We start from the raw sequence: 13,387 nt of genomic DNA on the forward strand, positions 1-13,387 counted from the left end.
AGGAGTGCCGTGCCACGCAAGGGTGTCCCCCGCGTGGGGGAGCCCCACGCGCAAGGAGTACGCCCGTGAGGAAAGCCGCCCAGCGTGAAAAGAAAGAGCAGCCTGCCCAGGAATGGCGCCGCCCACACTTCCCGTGCCGCTGACGACAACAGAAGCGGACAAAGAAACAAGACGCAGCAAATAGACACCAAGAACAGACAACCAGGGGAGGGGGGGGAATTAAATAAATAAATAAATCTTTAAAAAAAAAAAAAAAAAAAAGATTTCATCAACTTGTGGCTATCACAGCTTTATAACCCACTGGGACACAAACCCAATCCAAAGAACCTGCCAGGGAGCAGCCTCTAACCATGTCCTCTTTTCCACCCCTTTCAGACCCTCACACCCAACCTCCTCCATCCTCCCAAGGCATGTCCATGGAAGCAACTGGATCATGGTGTGTAGTGTGGGGATGAGGAGTCTTTATATTAGCAGTGCCTGAGCCACAGAGCAGCCAATAAAGTGCTTTAGTGAAGGACCATTCTCTCTAAACCTTAATCTGCTAAAAATTTTAACCTGGTCTCAACCTTGGGTGTTATATCTTAAGGGGATAACTGAGGTGTTCTCCAAGAACAAAAATGTTCATGTTAGCAAAAACTCCAAACGAACGAAATATCCAGCAATAGAAGACAGTATAAATTAGAGAGCATCCATACTTATGAAATCCTTTCGTAGATATGAAAAAAATGACCTAGATTTCTATTCACATAGAGAGATGTTCGTTTTTTAAGTGAGTAAACACTGGTGAAAAATTTTTCTTTATTTATGTGGATGGAAACAGATGAGAATGTTACATTGAACAAATGTATCACAAAGATGTTTTCATCTGCAAGGAAAGACAAATCTCTTACTCAACTGACTTTTCAATGAACAAGTATATTTCCCCCAATCACAAGAAATCCAGCGGTGGGGAAGCTCTTGCCTCTGGCTCCCCTTCTCTGTGGTACGCTAGGCTCTATCCTCCTTCCTGCGTTGGCCATGGCCTCAGGCTGTCCTCCCTCCTGGTGAGATACTGGTGCACATCCCGATGTCCCAACCCCCAGAAGAAGAAAAGATGCTGTCTTCACTACCAGCTTCTGTCTCTAGGAGTGAGCAAACCTTTCCCAGAAGGCCCCACAGACTTTTGCTCCAGTCTCATTGGCCAGAACTGGGTCACATGCTCAAGCCTAAACCAATCCTGGCAAGGGAAAAGCACTGCCATGATTGGCTTAGATCAATCAGGGTCCACCTCTAGGGATGGGGAAGGGGCGCCTTCCCCAAGGCATATGGCCAAGGCAAGGAGAAGGGATACCTGGACAACTTAAGGCTTTTATTAGAAAGAGAGGGCTGGGATTGGGAGTTGGGATGCAATGCACTGCATCTGCCACACAGGGCACACCACACAATGCTGACAGGGCATCTCAATATAGCAAGAGTTTTAAGAGTACCTCAGGGTGAATCCAGCCTCTCTTACTTGCTAGCTATATGTCCTTGGCTTAGCTTTTAACTTCTCTGGGTCCTCTAAGAGGCAGATAAGAGGAGAAACCGACCTCGTGAAGTTGTTAGGTGGATGAAATGAGACAATATGTGGGGAGTTCTTAATACAATATCACACACATTGTTAAACACACAGTAAATTTTTGCCAGGAGCATCGTCATTATTATACTAATGAGTTGTGAGGTTATGAGTTGTGCCAGTTATCAACGCAATGCCTCTCAGCTCCAAATCCAGTCTTCAACACTTGCTCCTTGATAATAGCCTAAACTTGTTTTATTGTGGTAAAGTATCTATAACATGAAATTTGCCACTTTAAACATTTATGTGTACAATTCAGTGGCATCAATTCACAATGTTGTGCAACCATCACCATATCCATTTCCAAATCATCTTCATCACTGAAATAAAAACTCCAAACTCATTAAGCAATAACTCTGCACCAGTTTCCCTCTTCTCCCTGGAAACTTCTAATCCATTTTTTGCCTCCTATGACTTTGCCCTATATATATATATACATACATACATACACACATTCATAGAATCATACAGTTTTCTATAGTGGTCTTTTTAAAACATTTCTTTTAGGCTGCTGGTGATTTTCAGCTTTCCCGGTAGAGGGCGCTGAAGAGACACCGCAGGAGGAAACTGCTTCTCTTACTGGTTCCAGCTGCTGCACAGTTTGACAACCTGAGGGTGAGATGATGGTATTCTCAGACCTCAGGGAAGGATTTGGAGCCCAGGAAAGTTTTACTGCTCTGGTTCCAGGAAAGGTTCCAACACTTTCCTCGCTGCTAGGTGATGGTGTTCCCAGTAAGCTGTGGCCCGACTGCCACTGGAGGGAGCCGGGCTCCCAAGAGGAGGAAGCCCCGGTCCCATCCAAGCCCTGTCCCCATCTTCCCGCTACTATTGACTCAACTCCTTCATCTTGGGGAAATGCTCCAGGGTTTCAGGGAAGGAACACTGCAGGTCAACTTCTTAGTCTTGGTGCTTGGCAGGCAAAGGAAAAACACGGGTTTCAAGAAATGTTTCTCTAAAGTGAAGTCTCGATACTCTATATTCAAAGTAACCCAGTCAACTCAGGGTACACTCAAGGTAGAGAACCACCGGATCCACTGCTTGGGCCCTGGGGTCAGAATTCTGCTTGCTGTATGGACTTGGGCAAAGAGCTTCCTTTCTCTGGGCTTGGCTTTCCTCATCTATGATACAGGAATCACAGGGTAGTGATGGAGTGGAGGGAGGGGTCCATAAGGTCCTGCAAGGAAAGCCTTTAGCGTAGTGCTTGGCACACAGTAGGTCCTCAATATGTGGCTGTTGTTATTTTGCTGCCAAGGAACCATTTCCCAATCTCTGGGCTCCTGGGAGAGTTATCACACACCCACTGGAGATAGTGGGGTGGAGGGATTGTGGTTGAGGGTCCCCTCCTCTAGCGAATGCACAGGTGTATGTCCCAAGCCAGACCGATGAGATGCTCCCTCCCTGGAACTGGAATCTTAAACAGAAGGAGCTAGGTGCGAATTTTTTTTTTTATCAGAGTGGTGGCGTCCTTACCACATTGGCTTTGCTGGGTGACTCTTCATACTGGATTCCCTTCCTGACTTCTGGAACTGCCTTGGTTTCATTCCATTTCCCAGTTTTTCCACCTGCCACGGATTCTGGAAATGCTCATTCTCCTTTCAGTGTTTTCCCTTTTGTCTAACTTCATCAAAGTCAGCTTCTGTGGCTTGTAGCCGGAGACCCCTGACACTGACAAGGGGAAGCAGGGGACCCTGGATCCACCACTACAGGAAGGGGGCATGCTCTGAGCTGTCCCCCAGGCCTTCTGAAGGGTGGACTGAAGACTGGGGAGCTCTGGAAGGCACGATTCAAATCCCTACAGTGGCCGTCAAGGCCCTATGGCTCTTTGGCTCACCTCCTCTCTGTCCACCTCCCCCACATAACCATTGCTCACGCCACTCTGGTTCCCCCACTAGCCTGCTTGCCATTTGTCACACTCGTGAGCACACGCCCACCTCAGGGCCTTTGCACTTGCTGTTTCTGTGGCCTGGGCTGCTCTTCCCCCAGAGATCCCCATGGCTCACTCCTTTTCCTCTTTGCTTAAATGCCACCTCCTCAATGGGGCCTCCTTCCACCATCCTATTTCAAAAGACAAACCCACCCTTCCAGGCCCTCCATGTTTCCCTTGCCTGGTGTTTTCCCCAGAATCCCAACATACCGTATCATTTGGCCATTCATTTTGTTGTCTACCTCTTAAAGTCCATGGAGGCAGGGCTTTTTGTCTGTCTTGCTCATCTCGCTATCTCCAGCAGTGCCTGGCACCTAGTTGGGCTCAATAAGATCTGTTGACCTGAGCTGCATTCTGGGCAGGACTTGGGGGTGAGGGATAGGCCTATTAATCGAACAAGTCTGGGTTCCATATAGTCCCAAGCCTGCCCTGGCTGACTGGTGGCCCTTGTTGAGGGGGTCCTACTTCCCCCAAGTAATGACCTACATGTAGGGGAGAGAGTCTCTTAACACCCGGCCTCTCTCGGCTGGACAGGCAGGATATCTTGGAAGATTCTCACTAACAATAATAATGAAGAGTAAAAGCTGCAGCAGCTACCGTTTAGGATTGCAGCTTTTTTTTTTTTTTCGCCCTGAATCTGTGTTAAGCGCTTTGCATTCAACATTTCATTTAAGTTGCGGACCATCCGCCTGAGGGAAACATACCTATTTCAAAGAGGAGAAAACCGAAGCAGGGAGAGGGTGGGTAGGACCCCCACCTTCGACTACCGCTTCCTTGGGTTCAACAAACGACGCAAGCCCTGCGCGGGGCGGAGGGTCGGCGACCCCGCGGGGGGCTCGGGCGCGGGGGCGGGCGCGGGGGCGGGCTCGGGCGCGGGGGCGGGCTCGGGCGCGGGCGCGGGGGCGGCGGGCGGGGAGGCTCCCGGGGCCGCGCCGCCGCGCGGGGGAGGGGGGGCGGCCCCGCGGGCCTGACGTCGGCGCCCTGGGCCGTCCTCGCGCTCGCCCCGCCCCCGCGGCCGCAGCCCCAGCGCCAGCCCCGAGCCGCCGCCGCCGCCGGGACCGGGACGCTGCGCGCGCCGCCATGGCCTCGGGCCCCGCGGGTAAGGGGCGCGCGGCGCGCGGCGCGGGGCGGGGGAGGGCAGCCCGGGCCGACCCCCCCGGCTGACCCGCCGCGCTCCCGTCTCGCCCCACAGAGCTGGAGACCCGGCAGAGGCTGCTGCGCACCGTCAAGAAGGAGGTGGGTGCCTGCGCGGGCGCGGAGGGCGAGCCCCCGGGGGGAGCGGACGGCCGAGGCCACGCGGGGGAAGGAGGCCCCCGGGAGGGGTGGCCCCCGGCGAAGGGGGGGGGGGCGGCCGCCCCGGCGCGGGGCTCACCTGGGGCGGCGTGCTCACCTGCCGCCGGGCTGCGGGCGGGGGAGTGCGGGGTGAGGGCCTCGGGGCGGGGGCCCCTCTGCGTGTTTGGATGCCGAGAGCGGGTGCAGCGTGAGGGGCCTCTAGGCGTGGGGAAAGCTGGGGGTGTCTGGGTGGGACCCCTCCACGAGGCGGGTGGTCTCAGTGGGGCGGGGGTCTTCAAAATGACAAGCCCCTGGGGGCTGCCACTGAATGGGGCGGGGTGTACAGAGGCGGGGGCTGGATGAGGCGCCTTCAGGAAAAGCGAGAGGTTTGCTTTGGAAAAATAAATCCTTCCTCCCCCAACCCTCAAATTCTCAGTCCCTGAAGCCATGTCGGAAGCCAGGGGACTCCCCCCCCCCGAGTGTCCCCAGGCGTCGCGCTGCTCCCTTGTGGGCATGTGCCCGCTCTCCCCTGACAGGGAGGGTCCACTCCGGGCAGGCCCATGGGAATCAGACCCGATTCACCTGCCCCTCTGCGCTCCACTCTACCTGGGGAAGAATCTGTAGTGGTGGGGGCCTGGGAAACGTTTAGGTGCCTGGAGGTGTGTGTGTGTTTGTATGCACATGCACACACCTGTGTGGATGGGGACACGTGGCTGTGAATGTGTGTACCTGAGAGCCTCTGTCTGCCTGTCGGGGCTAAGGATTTTGCTGTGACTGTGTGTGTGAATGTCTGTGTGTGCGTGTCTGTGTGTGTGCCTCTATGTAGATCTGTGTATTTGTGAGTTTGAGTCTGTGTGTGTTTATCTATGTGATGTATGAGTCTGGCTGTGAAGGAGTGAGGCTGGGACCAGTAGCACATGAGTGTGTGTGTGTTTACGTGTGTGTCGCCCTCCTGGGTCATCTCACCCCCTCAGGCTGAGACCCTGTAGCTGCCTCAGCAGCAGCGTCTCTGGACCTTGTATGTCCTCAGACTGAGGACTTGGAGAGTCGCATGGTCCCTGTGCCTGACTGTCACACATGTGTGTATGTGCGTGTATGTGTGTGCATGTGTGCACTGGGAGTGTGTGCGTGTGTGTGTGCACACGTTGGGGTGTTGGTACGACGGGGCAGCGCTGAGCACTAAGGAGCCCCTGCCTTACGCAGTGGCAGTCAACCGCTCTCATTCCTCACCACTTCCAAAGGTAGCTGTGGGGCGGGAACCTGTTGCTGTTCCTGTGTCTCTGTGGGTGAGGAATCCCATTATGTTCAAAGAATCAGCCCTCTGAATAAGGAGACCTGCAGGACACATTGGATCCCTCAGAAAGGCCCAGAAGTTCTCACCCCAGACCCTTGTAGACACCCCAGTGGGGATCTAAAGGAAGTTCTGTCCAGAACGTCTTCCCACCAAAACCTACCCACCCACAACGTTCTGATGACTGTTTTGGGGAGTGTGGGGGGTGGTGTAGATTCCCCAAAGCCTTCAGGTTAAGAACCTGCTGTCTCTCTGTTCTCCTCCATCCAGACCTGGATGTACTATGTGCTCCCTACATCTTTTCACCCAGGGTGCCTTTGTTTTGAAGGAAATGATTGGCTCATTTGGGGAGGCACCTGCAGGGAGAAGGCAGCTCCACCAGGCATCCGAGCAAGGCGGTGCTTCTCCTTTTGCCCTCACCCTGGCCAGAGTCCTGGTCCCAGCCCTGGCCCCAACACCCTCAGTGCCCTGACCAAGTCCCTTCTCCTCTCTAGGACTCGGTTTCCCACCTGTAGACAGAAGCGTAGGTTCCCATGTCCTTTAGTTAGACTGATTTGAGTTACTGAGCAGGCTGCGGAGGACACGATGCTTCTGGGCCAGGGGCTGACCTTGTCCTCTCCCTTGGGCAGCCAGGCTTGGGGTGTGGACAGAGCTTTCTGCCTGGCTTAGGGCTGAGGCCGGTTCCTGGCTAGAGGGACCTGTTGGCTTCCCGCTTGGTGCCCAAGAAGGCAGGGACAGAACCTTGCAAGGTTGGTCAAGAGGCCGTGAGCCCCAGTTTAACCCCAGACCACCAATCAGAAGCAGGACTCAGTTACAAGTTGGGGCTGTTTCTGAATTCTGCATTTCTGGGAGGCAAATCATTTTAGTCATCAGAGCTTCCATTTACTGGGAGGTGTTATGTGCCATGCCCTGTGCCCCACAGGGTACTGTGAGGTGGGGGGTTACAGGCATGGGCACTGAGACCGGAGAGGGGAAGCATCTTGCCCAGAGCACAGCCAGGAAGGGGCATAGCTGGGACTTACCCATCCCCCAGGTCTGCCTGACACCACAGCCGAGCTCTTACCACCTGCACCCCAGCCCCCCCAGCGCAAAATGCCCAGTGGGGTATCCACGTCTGTTCAGTGCCTTGTTAATGCTCGCCGCAACCTCAGATGTGTGCATGGTATAATTCCCACTGAACAGATGAGAAACCTGCAGTCCGAGTGAAGGGGTGCTTCAGTGCTTCAGGCCAGCAGAGGGGAACAGGTCTCTGCCTGAGGCCCCGCCCGGCATGGGTGCCCCTGAGAGTGCGGCGACTAGCCCCACTCAGCTCCCAGAAGCTGGCCTCCCCTCTCCTACCCGTCCTTTGCCCACCTCTTTTGGGGGGGCATCTCCCACGGTGTCAGAGCGCTGGTTTCTGGTGAATGGTGAAGGGCAGCTCTTGGCATAAACCTGTGGGAGACGGGTCTTCCTCCCCCCTGCCCTCGGGGTGCAGTGAAGGAGCTGCTTCCCTGTCTGGCCCAGAGGCACCTCCCTCCCTCCTTTCTGGAAGGGGAGCCTCAACCATCAGCAGACAATCAGCATCTCCAGAGTAGCCAGGCAGCTCTGCAAGCTTCAGTCCAAATCACTGCAGCCACAGAGGGGGACAGCAGAGGCTGTGGAGCTGGAGCCCGTGTCCAGGGCTGACGCGGGGAGCGAGTGTGACCCAACACCATGGAGGCAGGGTCGGAAAGGGACTTGGGGCTCAGGCAGAGCTGGGTTCAAATCACGATGCATTTATTTGCTGAGGGTCATCTGGGGGCGTGACCCTGGGATGGGCCGTGTGGATACAGCGATGAACAGGGCAGGCCCTGGTCCTGTCCTCCTGGGGTCAGCATTCCAGTGGGGAAGACAGACCCAAATGGCTGCTCCAAGGTGGAAAAGTGTAATTACAGACTGCGCAGAGAGGGCTGAGGGGCAGGCTGTGGGCTGCGGAAGGCTTCCCCGAGGAAGTGATGTTTAAGATGTCTGAAGGATGAAAAGACCTTTTAGGTGAAAATATGGGGTGGGGGGAGAGGGAGGGAAAACTATTCCTGGCAGAGGGAACTGAATATGCAAGGGCTTTGTGGCTAGAGGGAGCACCCTCAATTTGAGGGTTTGAAGGACAATGGAAGGGAATGGGGTGGAGAGAGAACGGAGGGCCAGTGTACCTGATGCAGAAGAGGTGGAGCATGTGATCTTATCCTGGAAGCAGGGGGAAGGGAGCTGGGAGGACATATGGAAAGAAGTAGGTGGAACTCGTTAATTGCATGATCTCAGACTTGTGTCTTTACCTTTACAAGGGTCTGGGTTTCAGTGTATTCATAATGGGGATGAAAATTATTCGCCTGGCAAGATAATACATGTGATCACACCCATCCCATTAGCATGAGCTTCTCTAGAGCCTGTTTCGTACCTTATTTTTTCTGTCTCCCCTGGGCCACCAAGGGAACGCTGGAGACAGGGTGTCCTCAGCATGATTTCCTCCAATTAAATCAAGCCAGCTGCATGCTGGCTTCATCCTTGCTCTTTTGGCCCTCCCCTCCCTTTTTGTCCTGCCCCCCCTTAATTTTGTTTTGGTTCTGCCAGCCAGCAGGGACTGGCTTCCCGTTGCCATGACGACTGCCATTAAAGCACCCGGCCACGTGATGCGAGTTGATAACGGAAGCAAAGTGACTAACTGCCTTGTTTTCCTGCCTCAGGGCTGAGCCTGGGAGGCCTCTTAATTGGGAGCAGGCAGGGGCTTGTGGGCTGAAAAGGAGAGACCCCCTGGGAAAGGACAGGGAGAGGAGGTGGAGCCGGGAGAGGAAGCTGCAGAGGAAGCTGCAGTTCGCTCTTTGAACTGTAGCTGGTGAAAAGGTGTAATTGTGATGCAGTGGTCTCAGCTGCTAAGCTGGGTGATTGGGGGTGGGAGTGGGGGGCGCAGAGCCTCCCAGCCTCTGGGATGGGGAAGGGAGATGACTAATGTTTGAAGCGATGGGGGAAGGTGAGGGGATGCTTTTGTCCACCCCCCTCCCCGCAGGTAGGGTTGTCAGATCACATACAGGTTGTCCAGTTAACTTGTATTTCAGGTACACAACAAATCGTTTTTTAGTATAAGTATGTATTGCTAAATCTGGCCAACTTACCTACAGGGGACATTTGGCAATAACTGGAGATGGTTTTGGTTGTCACAGCTTGAGAGGGTGGAGGGGTTGCTCCTGGCCTCCAGTCGGTGGAGGTTGGGAATTGCTGCACAGGAGGGTCCCCACAGCAGAGAATTCTCAGGCCCCGAACGTCGGCGCTGGTAGAGCAATCCCCGCTCTAATCTGTACTGAAGACCCTGCCCCACCCTGCCCCTTCAGTCTTCTAGGCAAGGCTGTTGGCAACCCTGTGTTCTTGATCCATTTATCCTCCCTTCTCTCTTTTTCCCCCCTTTATTAGAGAAATTGTGGGTTTGCAGAACAATTATGCATAAAATACAGGATTTCCATATCCCACCCTGTTAGTAATGCCAGGCTGTGGAACATTTGTTACGACTGAGGAAAGCACAGTTTTATAATTTGTGCTACTAACCATAGGCCGTGGTTTAACTTGGGGTTCACTGTGTGGTGTAGTTCCAAGGCTTCCCTTCTCTTGAATTATTTTGCATGGGTCTCTGGGGTTAAAATGGACATTGTTGGGCGGTGGAAGGAAGCCCGGGCTCCTTTGCCATGTTGTTTAAGACAGCCTTCCCCTCCATTTCTTGTCTGCAAAATGGGCTTGGGCAGAAGGAAGAGATTGGTCTGTGTAATAATAATAGTCATTCCTACCGTTTATGGCAGGTTTACTCCATGCGGGACACTGTTCCCATACATGACCTCCTTCATCTGCCCTAAGAGGTAGAATTATCATCACCTTCACTTGGTAGATGAGGCACAGAGAAGTTCAGCAATTTACTTTAAGGCCACACAGCAGTAAGTGGAGATGCCAAGATTCAGACCCCACTCTGCCAGCACCTGAAGAGCGTGCTTGTGACCCTGGTTAGCAGAGGGCGGTGGTGTGGAGCTCTGAGCTTTAGCCGAATCCCTGGAGACACAGCGAGGGGTCTGGTACGTGGTGGGAAGAAGCTGAGGCAGGACAGAGCCATTCATCCCAGCTTGTGCAGGGCTGCGCAGGCCAGGCAGCAGCGTTGGACATGTTCCACCAGATAGCATGGAGCTATAGAAGATCTTTGAGCTGGGTGGGGGGGTCTTGCCTGAACTGTTCTGCAGGAAGGACCCTTCTCTGCCATCTCTTAGAAAGAGGCTAACTTCTCTCTTCCCTCCTTTCCTCCCTTCCTCTCTCCTTCCTTCCCTACTTCCTCCAACTAGTATTTATTGGGCATCTACTGTGTGCCAGGTTCTGTTCTAGGAGTACAGGTTGAAAAGTGAGCAAAGCAACATCCCTGCTCACATGCTTTCACGGAGTAAACGGTCCGGTGAGGGGACAGATACTTAAACAGTAACTTTATGTTAGAGGGGACAAGTGCTACGAGGGATGTAAATCTAGAAAGAAGCTACAGAGGTTTGAGAAGGAATATCTCACCAGAGAGGTGGTCTAGAGGTGCCTCTCTGATGAGGGGACTTTGAGTCCTTGAAGGAAGGGAGGAAGGCATCTGGGGGAAGGGTGTTGCCGGCAGAGGGAACAGCATATCCAAAAGCCTTGAGTCAGGAACCAGAAATAGCACAGAGGCCAGTCAAGCTGGAGCAGAGTGAACAGGGAGAGAGGAGGAGATGAGGTCAGAGAAAGAGCAGGAGGCCTATCAGGCAGGTGCTTGTGGCCCCGGGAGCATTTGTCTTGTACTCCAAGTAAGATGGGAGCCGTGGGAGATTTTGAGCAGGGAAGGAGTGTGAACTCATCTCTGTTGCAATAGGACTGCTCAGGCTGCAGGTGGGTAGTAAATTGTAGGGGGCAAGAAGGGAGAAGTAAGGACATAGGTCATCAAGCGGGAGAGGAAACTTCTCTTACTCATTGCAGGCTTTTGCTTCTTGGGCTGGAAATCACAACCCCCTGTGCTGAGGAGGGGTTCCGACTATGCTTGCCGACTGAGTGAGTGTAGGAATGCCACGCGGGCTATTTCCGGCTCTGTGACGCCCGCAGGATAGACTTAAATCGGTTTGCATGTGTCGTGTTTGTGGGCTCCAGATGGCAGAAATCCTCATGAATAACGCAGCCACATCCGCACGGTGTGTTTCAGTGCTTCTTGCAGGTCTCTGGCAACATGGCTTCTGGGAGCTTTATTTTATTATTTTATATTTTAAGAAGTTATAGTTTTATAGAAAAATCATGCATGTAATTCAGAGCTTCCATATACCCATCCTCATATCCGGAGTTTTCCCTATTATGAACAGTTTGCTCTAGTGTGGTACCATATTGTTCGAATTGACAAACCATTTTTAGTATAATTTTACTATTAATTCATGGTCCATAGTTTACATTAGGGTTTACTGTTCGTGATATGCAGTCTTTTGACCTTTAAATTTTTTTTTCTGGTTCCATATATACAATCTAAAATTTCCCCTTTTAACTATATTCAAATATATGATTCAGTCGTGTGCTACATCACCGCCATCCGTTGGCCGAAATGTTTCTACCGCCCCAAACAGAAACTGTACCAATGAAGCATTAACTCCACCCCACCCTGGCCCTGGCCACCTGTGTTCCATGATTTACTTACTCTAATTATTTCATGACAGTAAGACATTTGTCCTTTTGTATCTGGGTTGTTTCACTCAATAATGTCTTCAAGTTTCATCCATGTTGCAGTAAGTCTCAAAACCTCATTCCCTCTTACAGCTGAATATGGTTACCCCTTCCACATCACGGGGTTGAGCGGTGCTCCGCTATCTTGAACATCCATGTAAAATTTTTTGGTCTCCCCTTCATACCAGAGGAAAACTCTGAATTTTGTCTTTTTTTAGCTTTTGTAGCTTTCTCAGTGACACTCATGGCATTGGCAATAGTGAACTCCTTCCACCCTTTCCCTGCGTTGCCATCGTCAGGGTTTCCTTCGGTGGTCTCTACGAGCCTCTGCATTGAGTAGTGTGCGTAGTGTGCAGTATAAGTGTCCATATCACCCCTGACCAAGAGGCCGAGTGAGAGACATTGTGTTGGGTGGCATGTAGACGACTTCAGCTCCTTCAACGTGGAATTCAGTGGGGTTCCGGGTGGCTGGGCCTTGTCCAGAAGCAATTAAGACCTTGAAGCTGGGGTTCTTCACCAGAAGTCCACGGACCCCCAAAGAGTTCGTGGAAAGATTTCAGGGGGTCCAGGAGCTGAAATTGAAAACATCAACTTATTATCTTTATTTTTTCTGGCCTCCAGTGCTGAGTGTCATAAAACTGTCTGCCACTACATTCTGAGAAGAGGTCCATGGTTTTCACCTGATTGGCAAAAGGGTTCGTGGAACAAAAAATGGTTAAGAACCTCTACCTTAATGTATCCTTGCTGGCAAGGTATTTTCTAACCTCTAGCACGAAAGACTGATGGAGCCAGTCAAGGAAAATTGCTTTGGTTGCCATGCTTTCTTACTGAACATCTAGAAAATAGGAAGGAGAAGGCTGGTACTTGTCCTTTCCTTTTGAAACTTGAGGGTTAGCAGCTTTCTCTCTCTATATATATATCAGGACTGCTTTTTTAAAAAATAATTAACTTTTTTATTTTTAAAGAACCTTAGATTACATAAATGTTACCTAAAAAATGTAAGGGATTCCCATATGCCCACTCCCTCCCCCCCCACATCTCCCCACTTTAACAACATCCTTGTTGTAGTACATTTACTGTAGTGCAGTACATTTGTTAAAGTTAATAAACCTATATTGAAGCATTGCTGCTAACCATGGACTACAGTTTACATTATAGTTTACACTTTGTCCCACACAATTTTGTAAATTATGACAAAATATACAATGGCCTGTAGCCATCACTGCAGTGTCATGCAGGACAAATCCAATGTCCTAAAAATGCCCCCATATTACACATATTCTTCCTTCTCCCATCCCTCAGAATTTCTGGTGGCCATTACCTTTACATTAATGATAAGAGTTCTTCCATTGCTAGAATAATAATAAGTCTACTTTAGTCCAGTGTTCATTCCCCAGTCATGAGGATTTTTGGATGGAGATGCCCACTGTACTTCTAATTGAGAAGGGTCTTAGATTCCAAGGGGCAGGTGGATGGAGTTATCTTGCTTGCAGTTGCAGACACTCTCTGTTTTTTGGGATGGGCGATTGTTCATCTTCATCTCCTTGTTAGTTGTCCTGGGTGAGTTCTGTGAACTGGAGAGTAGGTATTGCAACTCTGTTGAAAT

The 13,387-nt window shown here is 51.7% G+C and overlaps 1 protein-coding gene across 5 annotated transcripts in view; it reads left to right on the top strand.

Moving 5' to 3' along the window:
* Positions 1–4,512: 4,512 nt before the first annotated feature.
* SGSM1 (small G protein signaling modulator 1) overlaps positions 4,513–13,387 on the top strand; it is an 89,734-nt gene continuing 80,859 nt past the window's right edge. For 2 of the 5 annotated variants that reach the window (XM_058281556.2, XM_058281557.2), the window contains exons 1-2: positions 4,513–4,617; positions 4,711–4,754. In XM_058281556.2, coding sequence (XP_058137539.1) covers positions 4,599–4,617; positions 4,711–4,754 — 63 coding nt within the window. In that variant the 5' untranslated portion in view covers positions 4,513–4,598. The remainder of the gene's footprint in view (positions 4,618–4,710; positions 4,755–13,387) is intronic. The other 3 variants (XM_071209837.1, XM_071209838.1, XM_058281558.2) reach the window with 3 other exon arrangements.

This window comes from Dasypus novemcinctus, chromosome 19, assembly GCF_030445035.2.
Source record: "Dasypus novemcinctus isolate mDasNov1 chromosome 19, mDasNov1.1.hap2, whole genome shotgun sequence".
Lineage (NCBI taxonomy): Eukaryota > Metazoa > Chordata > Mammalia > Cingulata > Dasypodidae > Dasypus > Dasypus novemcinctus.